A 16,420-nucleotide genomic window follows, 5' to 3' on the forward strand; every position below is an offset into this window, starting at 1 on the left:
AACGAATTGCAATGATCTGATCGTCACTGATACACAAACGCTTAAATTTCAACTAATCGTTTACTACTGTTACAACTGTTATAAACAACAACACAGTTCTACAAATTTACTTACCTTGCGAAGCATTTTCCCATTTATTGCGTCCTTTGTCGATATTCGCCATGATGCTTTACTTGCCATAACCAAGAGTATAGCCTGCCAAGCGCAGAGCACTATCGATAGTCGAAAATACGCAGAACCATGGTGATTGCCAATCAACTAAGTGGAGAGTGTTTTCGTTTCGACTGTGAAATTCCCTACCGGGAATTCAAATTTTTCGTACAGAGCGCCAATTTATTGACAGATCGAAGTTATGAAACACCATGGTTACTTCATCACGTAGCTGAAATGCATTTGATTTTAAGGCAGGCTGATATCACACCACCAGTAATTCATTGACTGGCGCCTCTGAATGTCTTGTAAAAGCGGAGATGTAAATAGTGGGCTGTTCACCCTTTCCGCAATGAAACTGAATTAGTGCAATCTAAATGTTCATGGCAAAATTTTTATTCGTGATCGATATATGTAAGCGTTATACCTTCTTTCCTGATACACACGTTGCGAGACTACCGACTACATTATATAAATGAATAAATTGTAACTCTTAAACTTAAATTATTGTTTTCTAAAATATAATGGATTTTACTAGAAAACAAGTATTTGCCCCTGGAAGGACGTTTTCCTCAATCCGTTCGACTTACAGAACCCAGCCAGAACCAGAACCAGCTGTTGATGGAGAGATAGTGATCTCTCACACGATGTAAGTAACAATTAAAGGACAGATCTTACGACCCAACTAATATGAATGATAGCTTGAACAATTTCTTCTCTTTACAGGCAACTCAAAAAAGAGTTGTTGTGTGTAAAGTACACACCAGCATCTGAATATATAGCTGCTGGATTTAATGATGGTCAGATAGGCATTTTTAGCTCACACCAAGGGAAGAAATATTTCCTCACAGATGATGATATAAGACAATCTGGTTCCCCAATTACAGATCTTAAACACCGACTTTATCAAGACACAGGAAATAGAAGAACAATCACTGCCACTTGTAAGAATCAAACAGTATGTTACAAGTAATGGTAAAAAAAAAATCTGTTTTCAACGAACAATTTGTAAAGCTAATATTTGAAGTCGGCAAGATAGTCTGAGGAATACATAATAACTATGAACCCATCTTATTGTTTGGTATATACATCCAGTTAAAATGAGATATTTATAAGAGTTTTTAGTGTTACAGGAAGTATTGCATTTTGATAATTTTGTAAAGGACATTCTTCAGAAACTGAAACGCGTCACTGTTATCATCTATGAGACAAGCAAGACTTAGCTTTTAAATTGACTCAAGTTCCATTGCTTTACACTTGTAGAATGTAAGTAATAAGTACAAAAAGAGCATTTTGGCCAAGTTGCTAATACTATTTGTGTCAACAATTCATAGATGTAGATGGACGTGTTAAATGTTGGGACTACAACAAGAACGATTGCATTTACACAATTCCAGAGCACAGAATTACACTTGGCCTAGCATATCATCACAGCAAACCAAAATTTGTTACTGTTGGTGACGATGCAAAAGTATTTTTATATGATGAAGAAACAAAAAAACAAGAAATGTTTTTCCAGGCCAGGTTAGTACATCAGAAATTTCTGTGAATGTTTTTAGTGAAAAGTTGGATTTTTTGCTGTAAAAATTATGTATAAAAATTAATGTAAAGCCAAGAAAGCAGTGTGCTTGTTTATAGTTGTATGTGGCAATAGTTATGTTACTATTATTTTATTTAAAAGCATTTTCCCAAATATAAGGCACAAACATTGTTAAGTATCTCTATTTGTAATCACACATTGTAGCAATGGAAAATCAGAAAACATTTCTTTATTATCCATTCAGTCATAGGTTTTCTCAGAATCTTTCTGGATATAGAACAAGTAAAGACGCACACGACTAAAGCAGCTCTAATAATCATATCCAAATGCTACATCAATTATTATTAGTAGTAGTTGACTTGGTGTTTTTTTTTTTTTTTTTTTTTTTTTTTTTTTTTTTTTTTTTTTTTTTTTAGTTAAATAGATCATTACCATAATTGGAACAGACAAACTCCTCTGCTACAAAGAAATATAATTATGCCAGTTCAGACAAACAATATAGAATCAGCGAAGTGTAATTTATCAATTATCAGTACTCTTATCTTGTTCTTCCTTTTTTTATGATCATTCTGTATATGGACCGTGCATCTTAAAAACTACACCACCTCCTTTAAACTTCCGAGAAAACAAATCCATTGCTGAATATGGATAGGGTCTAATGTCTTGCCAACATCATGTTTGTTACACTTGGAGCAGTAACTCTGTTGAAGAGTTAATGAGCGAGAACAAAGTGCAGCTTTGTTGGTATAGGAATAGTTCAACCTTATATGACATTATAGTTCAAAAATGTCGGCAGTTTTTTCCTGCGTGCTCCAAAGAGATTGATCAGTGAGAGAAAACTGAACAAAATATGTCTAATGAACTTGTGTCCAGAAATGCGGGGTTTCCATTCTAGAGACCATTGGTTCAGTCATACTATGTTTCAGAGACTGTAGTCTAATATTCGCTTTGTTAGACCACAGTTACAGTATGCATGGTTCCCTCTTAGAGGGTGGTACTGTTCCTCATAAGTCCTGCCCTAGCGCCCTCTCCACGGTAGTAATTGGTAAAGTTGTGTCCAATTCACTTCTCTTGCTGACACTCAGTTTGTAGTGGATGTGATACAGCATTGCACACAATGGTTCTATATTTTAATCGAGAGCTTGCCGACATGATGTTTACTTACAGAAAGGCAAATGGCAATGAGTGACAGGCAGCATGGTTATATCAGGAGACCTATCCCCACTGAGATTAACCACAGCATTCAATATTTGCAACAGTGTTTCACTGTTTGTCTGAGACAGGATCATTACAGGAAACAGGAACTCATGAAAGATGTACCCAAAATGTTTGGTCACCAGACTTGGAGGAAAATGTGATTCATCTACATCTACGTGATTACTCTGCTATTCACAATAAAGTACCTGGCAGAGGGTTCAATGAACCACCTTCAAGCTGTCTCTCTACCATTCCACTCTCGAACGGTGCACTGGAAAAACGAGCACTTAAATTTTTCTGTGCAAGCCCTGATTTCTCTTATTTTATCATGATGGATCATTTCTACCTATGTAGGTGGGTGCCAACAGAATGTTTTCGCAATCGGAGGAGAAAACTGGTGATTGAAATTTCATGAGAAGATCCCGTCACAACGAAAAACATCTTTGTTTTAATGATTGCCACTCCAATTCACTTGTTCCGCCAGTGCACTAACACTCCAGAACAGGGCAGACAAGCATAGTGAAGGCAGTCTCGTTAGTAGACCTGTTGCACCTTTTCTGCCAATAAATTGCAGTCTTTGGTTTGCTCTACCCACAGCATTATCTATTGATCATTCCAATTTGAGTTATTTGTAATTGTAATCCCTAAGTATTTAGCTGAATTTACAGCCTTAAGATTTGTGTGACGTATTGCGTAATCGATCGATACTGTGGAAGGCGACTGCCATGTCAGTACCAGGCAGTTGGCCTGCCAGTACAAGGTAAGTCAGACAACCATGTGGAACATTCACCGTGACAATCATTACAACCCTTATCACTTACAGCGTGTGTAGGACTTACTAGCAATAGACTTTCCACATCACGAACAGTTTTGTCACCAGTTCCTTCACCAGGCAACCACAATTCCAGGATCTGTGTCATCCGTCCTATTCACAGATGAGACAACCTTTACGTGGAGTGGTATCTTTAACTTTCATAACAGTCTTCTGTGGGATAGTATGGGGAAACCCCATCGTATAGTGACTGCGAATCATCAGCATCAGTGCCACTGGAATGTGTGGGCCAGGAGAATTGGTGACCATATCTTGAGACCAGTCTTCCTTCCATGTCACCTAAGAGGCTGGAACTATCAGCGTTTCTTGTGGGTGACTTTGCCTCCCCTGCTGGAGAAAGTGCCATTGATGATTCGAATGGTTATGTGGCTGCTGCATGATGGTGCTCCAGCCCACTTCACCATTAACATCTGGATGCATCTCAATTGCGACTTCCCTGGTCGAGGGATTGGACGAGGTGGTCTAGTTTTATGGGCTGCTCATTCACTGGATCTCAACCCATGAAATTTCTGGTTACGGGGCCATCTCAAAAGCATTGTTTATGCGGAGCCCCTTCCAGATGTGGAGACACTGTAGCAGCATATTCATGCAGCCTTTGACACTATTGAGAAGCAGCCTGGATGATGTGAATGTGTGTGAGAGAACATGCTACAGCATGTACAGGCTTGTGTTGAGGCACATGGAAACCATTTTCAACACATACTGTAACTGTGACTGCATGGCACAGTGTGATTAGACCACAATCTCTATAAAGAAGCATGATTGAATAAATATCTCTAGCATGGAAACCATGATTTTCCAAACATGAGTTCGTTAGGCCTTTTTTGTCCCGTATCCTCTCATTGATCAACCCCTAGAGAGTGCACACGGTGGAAAAAAAATCAACCTGTATAAGCAGGTGCATGAATGTAGATTAGATTTGTACCTCATTATCCCTAATAAAAATTCACAGTTTTGATCAGTGTTACATATTGTTCTGCGGTGATCTGTACTTGTATGTCACAATAAATTGTATTCTGGAGAATTTCTTTGGGAAATAGACTGATGACGTACACTCCAGTATTCTCTAATTTCACCATTAGTCTATTAGAAATTTTATTTTAGACATATTGTTATACTGTTATAGTGCTTCTACTGGTCATGTTTTATGCAACTGTTTGCTTCTTCATACTTTAGCAAGCATTTCGACCCACACAATGATGTATTAAAGTATAAAATCATGAGACAGGATTGTTGGCCAATCCTTACTTAAAGGAAATGAAATTTTTATTGCTGCCAACAGGTACTTATATAAAAGTAGATTTTGGAACTATTAGTTCCTTCCTTGGGGAGGAAAGAGGTGGACATAATGGGGAAGATTAAAAAGGAAGGAAAAGTCTCACAGATCTCAGTAAGAGGGGATCTTCTCATCCTGGAGTCTGAGTGACCTGTCCTTCCTTCTTAAGCTCCCCAGTCTATCCCTCCCGAGGAAGAAATTAATTGTTCCAAAAGCTATGGCAGTTTTGTGTAGTATTATATATGTGTCTATCAGCAGTTTCCCAGTAATTTTGTCCCATAATTTTACAGTTTCCTCAAATTGAAATTTGTTTTTGGTACCATGGAGCAGTACTTAGATACTGTCTTCCAAAATGTAGTAATTTATTTGAGACTGACACTATTAATAAAGGAGTTTGGGATTACTTGTGGAGGGGGGAGGGTTAACAGTTGTGAACAAAAGCAAGGCTCTGGTTTTGATTCCTAGTCCACTACATAGTTTTAATCTGCAAATAAGCTTCATTATCAATACTTTGCAATTTTATGTCTCTGCCATGAGGAAAATTTTATACTATCTACAGCAGAAATATTTACAGTTAACATTTTTGCCTATCAAATAGTGATAATGAGTCTTGATCTCTCTAGAATAAAACTATTTAATTTCTATATCATGATGAAAACTGCAGGGTATCCATGGAATAGTACAAACATATGCTGTGATTAACATTCACTGTAGCAGCTAAAATTACAGACAATTTTTAACTAACATTTATGTATTTTTACAGTGAGTCACCTATCTACATGGATGGACATACTTCACGTATATTTGCTGCCCGCTTCCATCCTCAGCTAAACTACGAGTTTATAACTGGAGGATGGGACAGTACAGTTCAGTTCTGGGATATGCGACAGCCACATTCTATCCGATACCTTTTTGGAGCACATGTTTGCGGTGATGGACTTGATATTAGTATAGATGGAAATGAAGTGAGCCAACACCAAGTTTGATTTTGAATATTAGTAATATTGATAGCACAAGAAAATCAAAACTTGACTGCAAGTGTCCAGAGCATTGGCAGAAGCAAAAGAACACACAATGTTTTAATCTTAGAGGCATTAACCCATCACATTGAGGAAAGAGCAAAAATTAGAAATTGTGAAGCAGACATGCAAACACTGCCGCCAGTTTCATGTGCAGATGGAGAAATTATGAAATCAAATTAACACATCTTATTTTAAAAAATCTTCATGTATCTTCACTGCACAACATGGGAGAGAACAATGTGTTTGTTTATGAACGGGTTTCTCTGTGTACCAACACTGAAGCATAGAGGTCAGGAGAAAGTGTTTGGTGAAGAAGCCAGTAATCAAGAGCACCTAGCCTACAGAATAAACACGCTTACCGAATTCCATACTGCTAAATCCATTGGTGAAGCAAACCACTCCCTGCACCTTTTTAGATTTATTTCTCTCCTTGTTTAATGAATGATTCCCTTGGCTCTGACAGATAGCACCTACAAAATATTTCTCTCCTTGTTTAATGAATGATTCCCTTGGCTCTGACAGATAGCACCTACAAATTCTGTAATATACTTCTTATCATTGCTCATCTAAGAGTACTCTCTTTTGTGCTGCTTTTTTAATATTTTGTAACCTTTGTACAAACACTTGATTTACTCAGTGTAATGGGAACTGTGATATCTGTTATAAACTCAACATGTTAATTGTGAAAAACAGTTTTTAGCAGTTTGGATTATAATTCCTGATGGATTAAAATACATTTTTAGACATAACAAATTGGTTTTGATCAAATTGTGTCCAGTTGGAACATCTGGGTTTTTACAACCTTTGTGATTTTTGTTACATGGGAATTAAGCCTTGGTCTAATATGTGTTACTGTTATAACATTTTGTCTCCCCATACTGAACACACCATCAAAGGTTGATAAAGATGAAATTAATAGTTTTATTGTATGATAATTTGTTTTGTCTCTATTTCCCCCCACCCCCGTGGTTTTTTTTTCCATAGTAGACCATCCGACAACTAACTGGATGCCTATTTTAAGTCTTCTAAAACATATTTGTTCAAAGCAGTCATTACAATGTTTGATATCTTAGAAAAATTTTTGCAATCATGCTGGCATATTTATCATGATTAGTAGTTAAAGAAAATTATGTTTTATTAGTAATGTTTGCAATATGGAATACCAAATAATTGATAAATAATTCTTGCTGTATGATTCTCAATGTATCTTCTAGATATTGACATGTTGCTGGCAGAAAGAAAATCCTTTGCAACTGTGGGATTACACTTCCGGAAAGTTAATCACCAACAGCCAACCGGACTTGCAAAATGCAATGGTAAAATATTACCTGCTTAATTAAATTGTTGCTACAATTCACAGCTATAAGAATGTATTTCCTTCACCTATATGAATATACAAAATGTTAGCAATAGTGTGGAACCTTCTGGCAAAACATAAATAACTTAGGAGTAAAGCAGACCACTCACTGAATAATAGTAAACTGAGTTGTCAACAGGCACATTCCCTTTTATTTGTCCTAGTCAACAACTCATCACTTCTGCTATTTGGTGAGTAACCTCATTTACTCCTAAATTATGTGCAAAATTCAATAGCATACATTTCTGTTTTACAGGAAAATGAGAAGGTCTTTCATTTATATTGGATTTATACAGGTGTTGTTGTAAATAAATAAACACAGCACAACTAGTCATCAGACTTTAATTATTTATTTACAGCATGTGTTGGAGGCTTTGTTCCACAGTCAGGGGACAGTTTTGGTTTTTAGTTCAGCAGCTTTGCTCCAGGAATGCAAAAATGTTGAAATTTCTGCAGTCCTGGGAACCCGACTGTCAAGAGCTCTGCATCTGAACTTAATAAACTCACTCTTTTCAAACTGTATTGTTCCTTTCCTGTGAGGAATCCTGTAGAGCTGTAAACAACATTTTGATGGAGTGCGGTCTTCAATACACATCATAAATGAAGAATTAATGTTTACTGACTGATTACATTGTGTTTATTTATTTATAGTTTAAAAGTATAGTGGCAGCTTATGAGTTAAGCTTTATTCCACCAGGAGAAAATGTTACATATATTTATCCACTGATTAGGCAGTAAATAACAAATGAAAATACAGGTTTGCTAAATGGGATCATCAGACAATGAAAAATCCACGACACAATAATGACAATATTCTGAAAACAACAGACTGCTACTCACCATAGTGGAGATGTTGAGTTGCAGACAGGCATGACAAAGAGGCTGTTGAACAAGTAAGCTTTCATATACAGGGTGGTCAGAAATTCCCATTACAGACTTCTAGGACTAGTAGAGGGGAGTGAGTACATCGTATTTTGAATAGGAACCCATGTCCGGAAACGTCATCCAACGAGACTACAGAGCATCAAAGTTATAGGTGCGGGCATCTGTAAATGTACGTATACATGAGCTGATTCCGTAATGATGTTACAGACTTTGTAGGATGATGGAGAATGATAAATGTATTAATTTGAAGTAAGGATCCCTGTACCGGAAATGAACGAGTTGTACCTTAACAGCTATGAACTCTTGCTCAGTAGAGGAGATGTGTTTCACATCAGTGAAGATGAACGAATGGTCAGGTATGCAATTTAAATCTCACATTTGTTGGACATTTTTTCTCGTTTTTGTCCACACTACCACCAATGAAAGTTACCAGCCCTACACTCTTCGCAACACAAGAACTGGTACATGTATTCAACTGTCACAGGTATCAGAACGGATTTCGTTTATAACTTCCGACTTGTTCGTTTCCGGTACAGGGATCCTTACTTCAAATTAATACATTTATTGTTCTCCATCATTCTAGAAAGTCTGTATCATCATCACAGAATCACCCTGTGTATACGTACATCTACAAATGCCCGCGCCTATAACTTTGACGCTCTGTAGTCTCGCTGGAAGATATTTCAGGACATTGGTTCCTATTCAAAATATGATGTACTCACTCCCCTCTACAAGTCCTAGAAGTCTGTAATGGGAATTTCTGACCACTCTGTAAATAAAAGGCATTCAGAAGAAGGACTTTGAGCTGAAAGCTTACTTGTTCAGCAGTCTTTTTGTTGTGCCTGTCTGTGACTCAGTATCTCCACTATATGGTGAGTAGCAATCTATCCTTTTCATAATAATGTCCTTAAATAAGATCAGAGATATTTTGATACTTTCTAAATGTTGGGTTCATAAAACTTGTTCAAAACTGAAATGTGTTACAAGGGGGCAATGAAAGAACAAAAGATAGTGGTGCCAAAAGCACCCTGTGTCATGCCCTGTAAAGTGACCTGCATAGTGTATATGTAGATAAGACAATGAATTACATGCAAAGATACTAACAGAACCGGAAATTCTGTAACAAAGAGTGGACTGGGATGCTATAAACTAAAACATGTATATCCAAGAACGCTTAGAATTTAAGTTAATGCAAGCATCATGTTATATTCAACAGTAAACACAACAGTTAGAAATAAAGCTAGTGAACTACATTACAGCACTTGCTTGCAAGCTACCAAGCACAGAGCATTGGATAAAGGGGATGACAGGAATATGCAGAAATGTGCTTCAGCACTAACAAATATTGGATCATTTTGCCTGACAAAACAGTGATAAATCCATATAAAAGCATGAGAAGGCCATTTCCTGTAGATATTCAAAATCAGCATTATGATTTTCTTGAATCAAATCTTGAAACAAGAGCCATAATTCAGAAAGAATTTTCATTCTGCAGCAGACTGGACAATTAAAACTGTACCCGATAAGAGCTTGAACCTGAGACCTTTGCCTTTTGCAGGCAAGTGCTCTCATTGAGGCTGTGGGTACGTCAAATCTACACAATATCCTGAGTGCTAATCCCACAAGGCATACAGGAGAACTTCTGTGAAATTTTGGAGGTAGGAAATGAGTTAATAGTAGGAGTAAGGCTGTAAGGGCGAGTCATGACTCGAACAGCTCAGTTAGCAGAGCACTTGCCCGCAAAAGGCAAAGATACCTGGTTCAAGTCCTGATCCAGTACACAGTTTTAATCTGGCAGGACATTTCAAGAGCCATAATTATTAAAATCCTCTGCATGTACAACAAAACAGTCTTTTCATCATCCATAATGTGTATTTAAATGATACTTCAGACAAACTTTTCCCTCTCATAGTGTGCATCCATGTTTCTGCCCCCTTTACCAAACCTGTATAATGTTACACCAGAGATGACAATGATAAAACATGTCATCAGAACACTAAGCATATTATTTGTCAATCCAGTTCAATGCTATGTAACATGACAATAGTAAGGCAAATGTTTCTTGAATCATTCGCCCCTTGTGTTTCTGAGTTTACAATAATGTAGGTCATGGTAACTGGTTTTCCATACATAATTGGTGTCACCATTTGCAAAAATGCAAGTGATTAAGTTAGTGAAATATAATTATATGTGAAGATGGATCACTACTCATTAAATACAGAGACAAGGAACAGCAGACACATTCAGAGACAGAGGTGCAAGGATGGGGCGACAGGTGACGACATGGCAAAGATGTGGATTGGAGAGAATGGGAAACAGGAGATGAAGGGCTAGGAAAGATGATGCCAAGATGGTTGGCACCTACACAAGGAACTGTAAGGAGAAATACTTAGAAAGTTATAGAGGGCAAATTGAATGATATGGAAAAGAAGATATCGGGTGAGTTAGGTGAACGCAAAAACATAAATTGGAGGAATGTAAAGCTGGACAGGGACTAGCAAAAAATTAACAATATGTTGAGGAAAAAAGTCCCACATACACCATTCACAAATACTGTTGATGGCAGAAGGATCCAGAATGCATTTGTTGCCAAACAGCCACTGAAGTTGACCACATTCGTTGAGCAGTGTGCAACTCCACTGGGTGATCTAGCTGGCCCTTGGACTCGTTTCACACCACAATCCACATGGATCCTCTCCATCACTATCAACATTTCTGATGGTTCAGTTGCGAAATATTTCACCCAGAAATCCTCTGTTCTCCCAACTACCTTGGCTTCAGTCTCTGCTAGTCCCTGTTTTCCAATTGCCTCTACCTTTTCTCCTGAAAGGTCACACTCCTGTCCCCATGCCACACTCTCTCTCTCCTAACCTAGTTTCTGCTTCATCTTACCTTACCCATAATGTCCTTTCCTTACCTTTTTCTCTTACTTCAGGTTTCCCATCTTCCCCAGTACTATTTTACCGGTATTCCTCCAATGGTCCCTCAGTTCCTATGCCGGCAGTAACCATTTCTCCTGAAAGCACCTACATATTCCACACTGGGACAATCTTTTCCAATATATCTCCCTTTCAGTTCCTGTCTCCCTAACCCATATCTTCCACATTTTCTTCATCACCTATCCTAGCCGCCCCAGCTGGGTTATTGTAAAAGAAGAAAATTGTGTGTGTGTGTGTGTGTGTGTGTGTGTGTGTGTGTGTGTGTGTATTTTCGTCACATCCCAAATTTCCACTGATGCACTTACTGAACAAAACTTCTACGAACTAGCAGGCAAACATGAGCAATGTGATACTAGATTCTAGAAACAAAAGATCTCTCCATCTGGCAAAAGAAAGCAAAGGATTAAAAAACAAATAAATGGGATAATTCAGAGATTGAGCAGAAAGTTGCTGAGGACTCCAAGGAAAATGACGCATTACAATGAAAAACTAACATCAAAACATTAACAACTTGTAAGATTTGAAAATCTGAGGCAACCTTTTGCATTCATTCACTTTGCTAAAGATATAATTTTAATAAATAAGCAGCAATCATCAATTCCTCTTTATTTGTCTGTCTGCTGGCCTTCTATACAGTGATTGATTGTCTTTTCTTATAACATTGTTCATTGAGAAATTATTTCTATAGATATCAATGTGAACACACAGAAATGAGATGATACACACGAAATAATAAGTGAAAACGATACAAATAAAAGAAAAAAATAATGTGACATCTTCAATAATGGAAAGGGAACAATGAACTCAGGAGACTAACACTGCAAGTAAAGAGTCTGCATACACTTCAAAGATTATAATAATAATGATGATGATGATGATGATGATGATGATGATGATGATGATAATAATAATAATAATAATAATAATAATAATAATGTAGTTCTACATAATGATATGAAACCATTTCTGTGAGTTCTCACAAGTGAAAGATGACTGATGATTATTCCAGAATCCAATATCTGCCACTAGACTAATGTAACAGCGAAGCGATATGAAGTCTGATATAACACAGTCAAAATAGGTACTCCATGGTTAATTTACATCCGATAATTTTACACAGAGTTTATGAGACCAGGGATATCAGTTGACCTGAAGAGAAATCTGTAAGCAGTGGTAATACATGAGGCTCTTGCATCAATATTTCAAAAGACAATGTGTGCAATTTGTAGAGGAAGTATTAGTTCAGGAAGTTAGATTGAAAAGGAAAATTTGGAGGAAAGATACTGTAATTACAGAGTGCTCAGTGGACTCACAAAGCATGCCTTGTTTTTCTCTCACTACTGTTTTATAATTTTGACACATTATTTCGCTCCGATCTTCAATAATCTTCAGACTTGCCAAAATATCTCTCTTTCCTATAAATTTCCCCACTCATTCTTCCTTTATGGTGGGAGACTGTTGCTTTCTCAGCTGATCTGTATTGTAAATAAAGTTTTTTACTGTTCCTGTTATACACTAAATAAGTTGCCTGATTTTAATACCTTAAAATTATTTGAATTAACAGCTATTGACAAGGTGGGGGGAGGGGGGGGGAGAGGAAAAGGATCATTTTACACACACACACACACACACACACACACACACACACAGAGAGAGAGAGAGAGAGAGAGAGAGAGAGAGAGAGAGAGTACAATTGATTTTCCTAACATAACTTTATGAAAAAATGTATAGTTAAAATGAGGATATTATGTAATTTTCTTTCATTTTAACAGCTGTACTGTGGGAAATGGATATCAAATGACTTGATAGTTTGTGGAGGATCATCCCCAAATTTACTGAGAATTGTTGATCGAAGATTGATGGTGGTACGTTTCTTTTACTTACAAATAATCCAACAATATTTCACTGAAGCTATTGATAAGCTACTTTTAGAATCTACTTAATTACCTTACAAAGGAATAACAGTCAAAATACTAGGTAAACAATCACATGCAAGAAAATATTATAAGAATGAAACCATGCAAACTTCCTGGAGCTATTAAATATATTGTATTTTCCTCATATGTGTGCACATGTGTGTGGGAGAGGGCACTCTTAAATCTGTGGTACCCACTCACAAGATTTGTAACTATGTGTCCTTTTTTTCTTTAACATAACTCCCCAAAAAGACTGAGTAACAGAGGAGAAGGTTGGGAACAAAATAAATTCTAGGCCAAAAAAAGATACTTAAAACTACATTAAATAGCTGTAGGATATCAAATTCTAACACCCTAAACATGAAGCTGGAAATGCAAATGAAGAATATCAACATTGAGGTTGCAACTTTTGGAAATTCATAAATACTTTCTTCATCGGTAGGGTGTGAATGATACAAACTTCTTAAACTAAAAATATACAGGTGCCTCACTTGTGTGTTTCTTCTTTACCCTTTGGTATTTCATGTTTTTAAAGCTGCATTAGTTTAAAAGATATTCTTTCTTTATATGTGTTTTCCCATCAACCTAGCTCATATGTTTCCTTTTCACCATTTCATCTATGATTGAGGTGTATTAAAATTCATTATAATACTTCTCATAACATAAGGAATAATTCCTACAGAGAACGAATGGATGGGAGGAAATGGAAGACAAGAATTGGTGGGTGGCTATATGGGAGGGATAAGGGCTGGAGATCAGAAAGATAAATGAAACGGACAACAAACTACATACAAAAGCGGTAAGCTTAGGAAATGTGATGATAAAAAGAGAAAGAAAGAAAAGAACAGGAGACACAAGTGTGACTGGGGGAAGAGGGTAAAATAACAAGAAGAGACAGATCACGGCAGTTTCAACTAAAAACTGGTCAAATAAAAGATGGGAGTGGGCGGATAATGGAATGATTTGAGTAAATGAAAGTGGAGTTAATGGCACAGCATGAGGAAAGTACATAATGCAATTATAAAACTTTGACTCTTAATACATGTGAAGAATGAAACAACTTCTTGCAAATGAGACCAATTCCTTCATTTTTAAATGAAGTCAGTCCACTTCAGCTGTTAAAATATTATTTACTGTAATTGCAATTTTGACATATGGTCACTGTCAAGCATTTTAAAAGCAGTCAGTCACCAAATAAAACACATGTAATTACGAAATTGGCAAACACCGAAAAATAAAGATTTCAGTGCTATTTACATGGCACTGTAGCATCTTGCAGCTTTATGACATTGTGTGGGTTACAATGTCCAACGTAAGTAGCTATGAAATTTTCTTGTTTCAACATTTGTCAATTTTGTAATTATGTGTATGTTATTTGGTGACTGACAGCTTTCATACTGCTTGACAATGACCGCGTATCGAAACTGGAGTCACAATAAATAACATTTTAACTGTCTAAAGTGGAATGACTTCATTTAGTAATTTCATAAAGGCTGTGAACGCAGTCCTCGTCAAGTCCTTCATATTATTGCACAAGGCTATAAGCCATACTCTAACACAGGTTTCACGATGGGTTTGTTTATAAATAATTCTTCTGCAACCAATCACGATTTTCTTTTTCACAGGACGCGTTTCGGGAAATGATTCCCATTTTCAAGTTCGTTTTTTTTATTTGCTATTTCATTTCTATGTGATGATGTCGATGTGTGTGAGTCTGCTTCATTTTGTTGACTTTAAGTTTCCTTATGGTCCATTTGTGCAGAGTCTCACATACACTAAACAGAAACGCTGCACAAATGGACCATAAGGAAACTTAAAGTCAACAAAATGAAGCAGACTCACACACATCGACATCATCACATAGAAATGGCGTAACAAACACAAAAAACGAACTTGAAAATGGGAATCATTTCCCGAAATGCATCGTGTGGAAAATAAAATAAAACCATGACTGGTAGCAGAAGAATTATTTGTAATCAAACCTATTGTTTTCACAGTTACAAGCTTTCAGAACCATTTATAATGGGTCAAATCAGATTACAGGTTTCATGAGTTGTCAGAGGACAATGCTTGTTCATGGTCATTTACCGTATTTACTCGAATCTAAGCCGCACTTTTTTTCCGGTTTTTGTAATCGAAAAAACCGCCTGCGGCTTAGAATCGAGTGCAAAGTAAGTGGAAGTTCTGAAAAATGATGGTAGGTGCTGCCACAACTAACTTCTGCCGTTGAAAATATGTAGCGCTACACAGGCATGCTTTGCAGGCATAAAGATAAATACTGGATCCAAAACCTCTGGGTCAGTAAAAAATATTTTAAAAAAAAGGTGGAAGACAAGCTTTTTTTCTTCGTCCCGAGTTTCGACCACTGCATTTTCATACATTATCCAACAAAGTAAATATAAATTCCATATTGTTCATCTTCGAACGTAGCAGCATTTCACTGTACTACGAAAATCCGACTGGCAAGACTGTTCGTGATGTTTTTCAATATGGCCAACTCTATGTTCTGAATTTTTTCCTCCCTGTGAGAAGAGATGGTTGCTAATAGGAACTTTTTTGAATTGTGAATCACATGCAGTATTCTCTTCACCATACAAATAATACGAATATAAACATTTTGCCACGTATTCTTTCGTGTTTGCTGCTATCTCATTTAAATCCTGTTTGCCTAATAAACTACGAAACTAGTGTGAGACAACAGCAAACGCGGAAGAATATACATATCATGTCATGTTTATATTCGTATGCCTAATAGTGATACAGTCAGAAATGAAGCACGGCAATTGCCTAGATTTTTAAATCTAAGATGACTCTAATTTCTGTGCAGAATGTAGTGTACAAAAGAGGCGTCTGCAAAGATTTTCCAACGGAGAAAAATTTTAGCTAAACTCTTGTTCAGAACATCATCTATCATACGCAGTCTATTATTTGGTTCTTGTTGATCATTACCAAAGAAAGCAGCAGTGTGAGCAACAACAAACAGCAGTCTCTTGCCATTGTTTCGCTAATGAGACGATTCCTCTCTTTTTTTTTTAATTGTAAGCGGTAGTAGGGTGCAAAAAAGCAAGCCATGCCGCAAGCGGCGACAGGTCGTAAACACACATCATCAGAATGCGACAAACAATGCATGACACATTACAATAATGCATTTTCAGCTTAGAATGACGTAAACACCCATAACAAAGAGAACGGCACTTATCAGATCAAAGAAAAATAAGCAATCGGTTCAAACCAGACAAAGCACGTGAAAAAGGAAGGGTACCCGTATAAATATGAACGGAGCGCCTGACGCATAGCAATGGCTAC

The 16,420-nt window shown here is 36.9% G+C and overlaps 2 protein-coding genes across 2 annotated transcripts in view; one reads left to right on the forward strand and one right to left on the reverse strand.

Moving 5' to 3' along the window:
* LOC126472131 (telomerase-binding protein EST1A) overlaps window positions 1-178 on the reverse strand; it is a 353,124-nt gene extending 352,946 nt beyond the window's left edge. Inside the window, exon 1 of the mRNA XM_050099913.1 lies at window positions 115-178. Within this exon, the coding sequence (XP_049955870.1) occupies window positions 115-163 (49 nt within the window). The 5' untranslated portion in view covers window positions 164-178. The remainder of the gene's footprint in view (window positions 1-114) is intronic.
* Window positions 179-326: 148 nt separating this feature from the next.
* Window positions 327-13,141, forward strand: LOC126476635 (uncharacterized). Its single transcript, XM_050103561.1, has 6 exons — window positions 327-799; window positions 877-1,094; window positions 1,485-1,674; window positions 5,759-5,960; window positions 7,232-7,333; window positions 12,971-13,141. The coding sequence occupies exons 1-6, from the start codon at window positions 675-677 to the stop codon at window positions 13,139-13,141; spliced, it is 1,008 nt and encodes a 335-aa protein (XP_049959518.1). The 5' UTR covers window positions 327-674.
* The last annotated feature ends 3,279 nt before the right edge of the window (window positions 13,142-16,420 follow it).

This window comes from Schistocerca serialis, chromosome 1 (assembly GCF_023864345.2).
Source record: "Schistocerca serialis cubense isolate TAMUIC-IGC-003099 chromosome 1, iqSchSeri2.2, whole genome shotgun sequence".
In the NCBI taxonomy this organism is placed as follows: Eukaryota; Metazoa; Arthropoda; class Insecta; order Orthoptera; family Acrididae; genus Schistocerca; species Schistocerca serialis.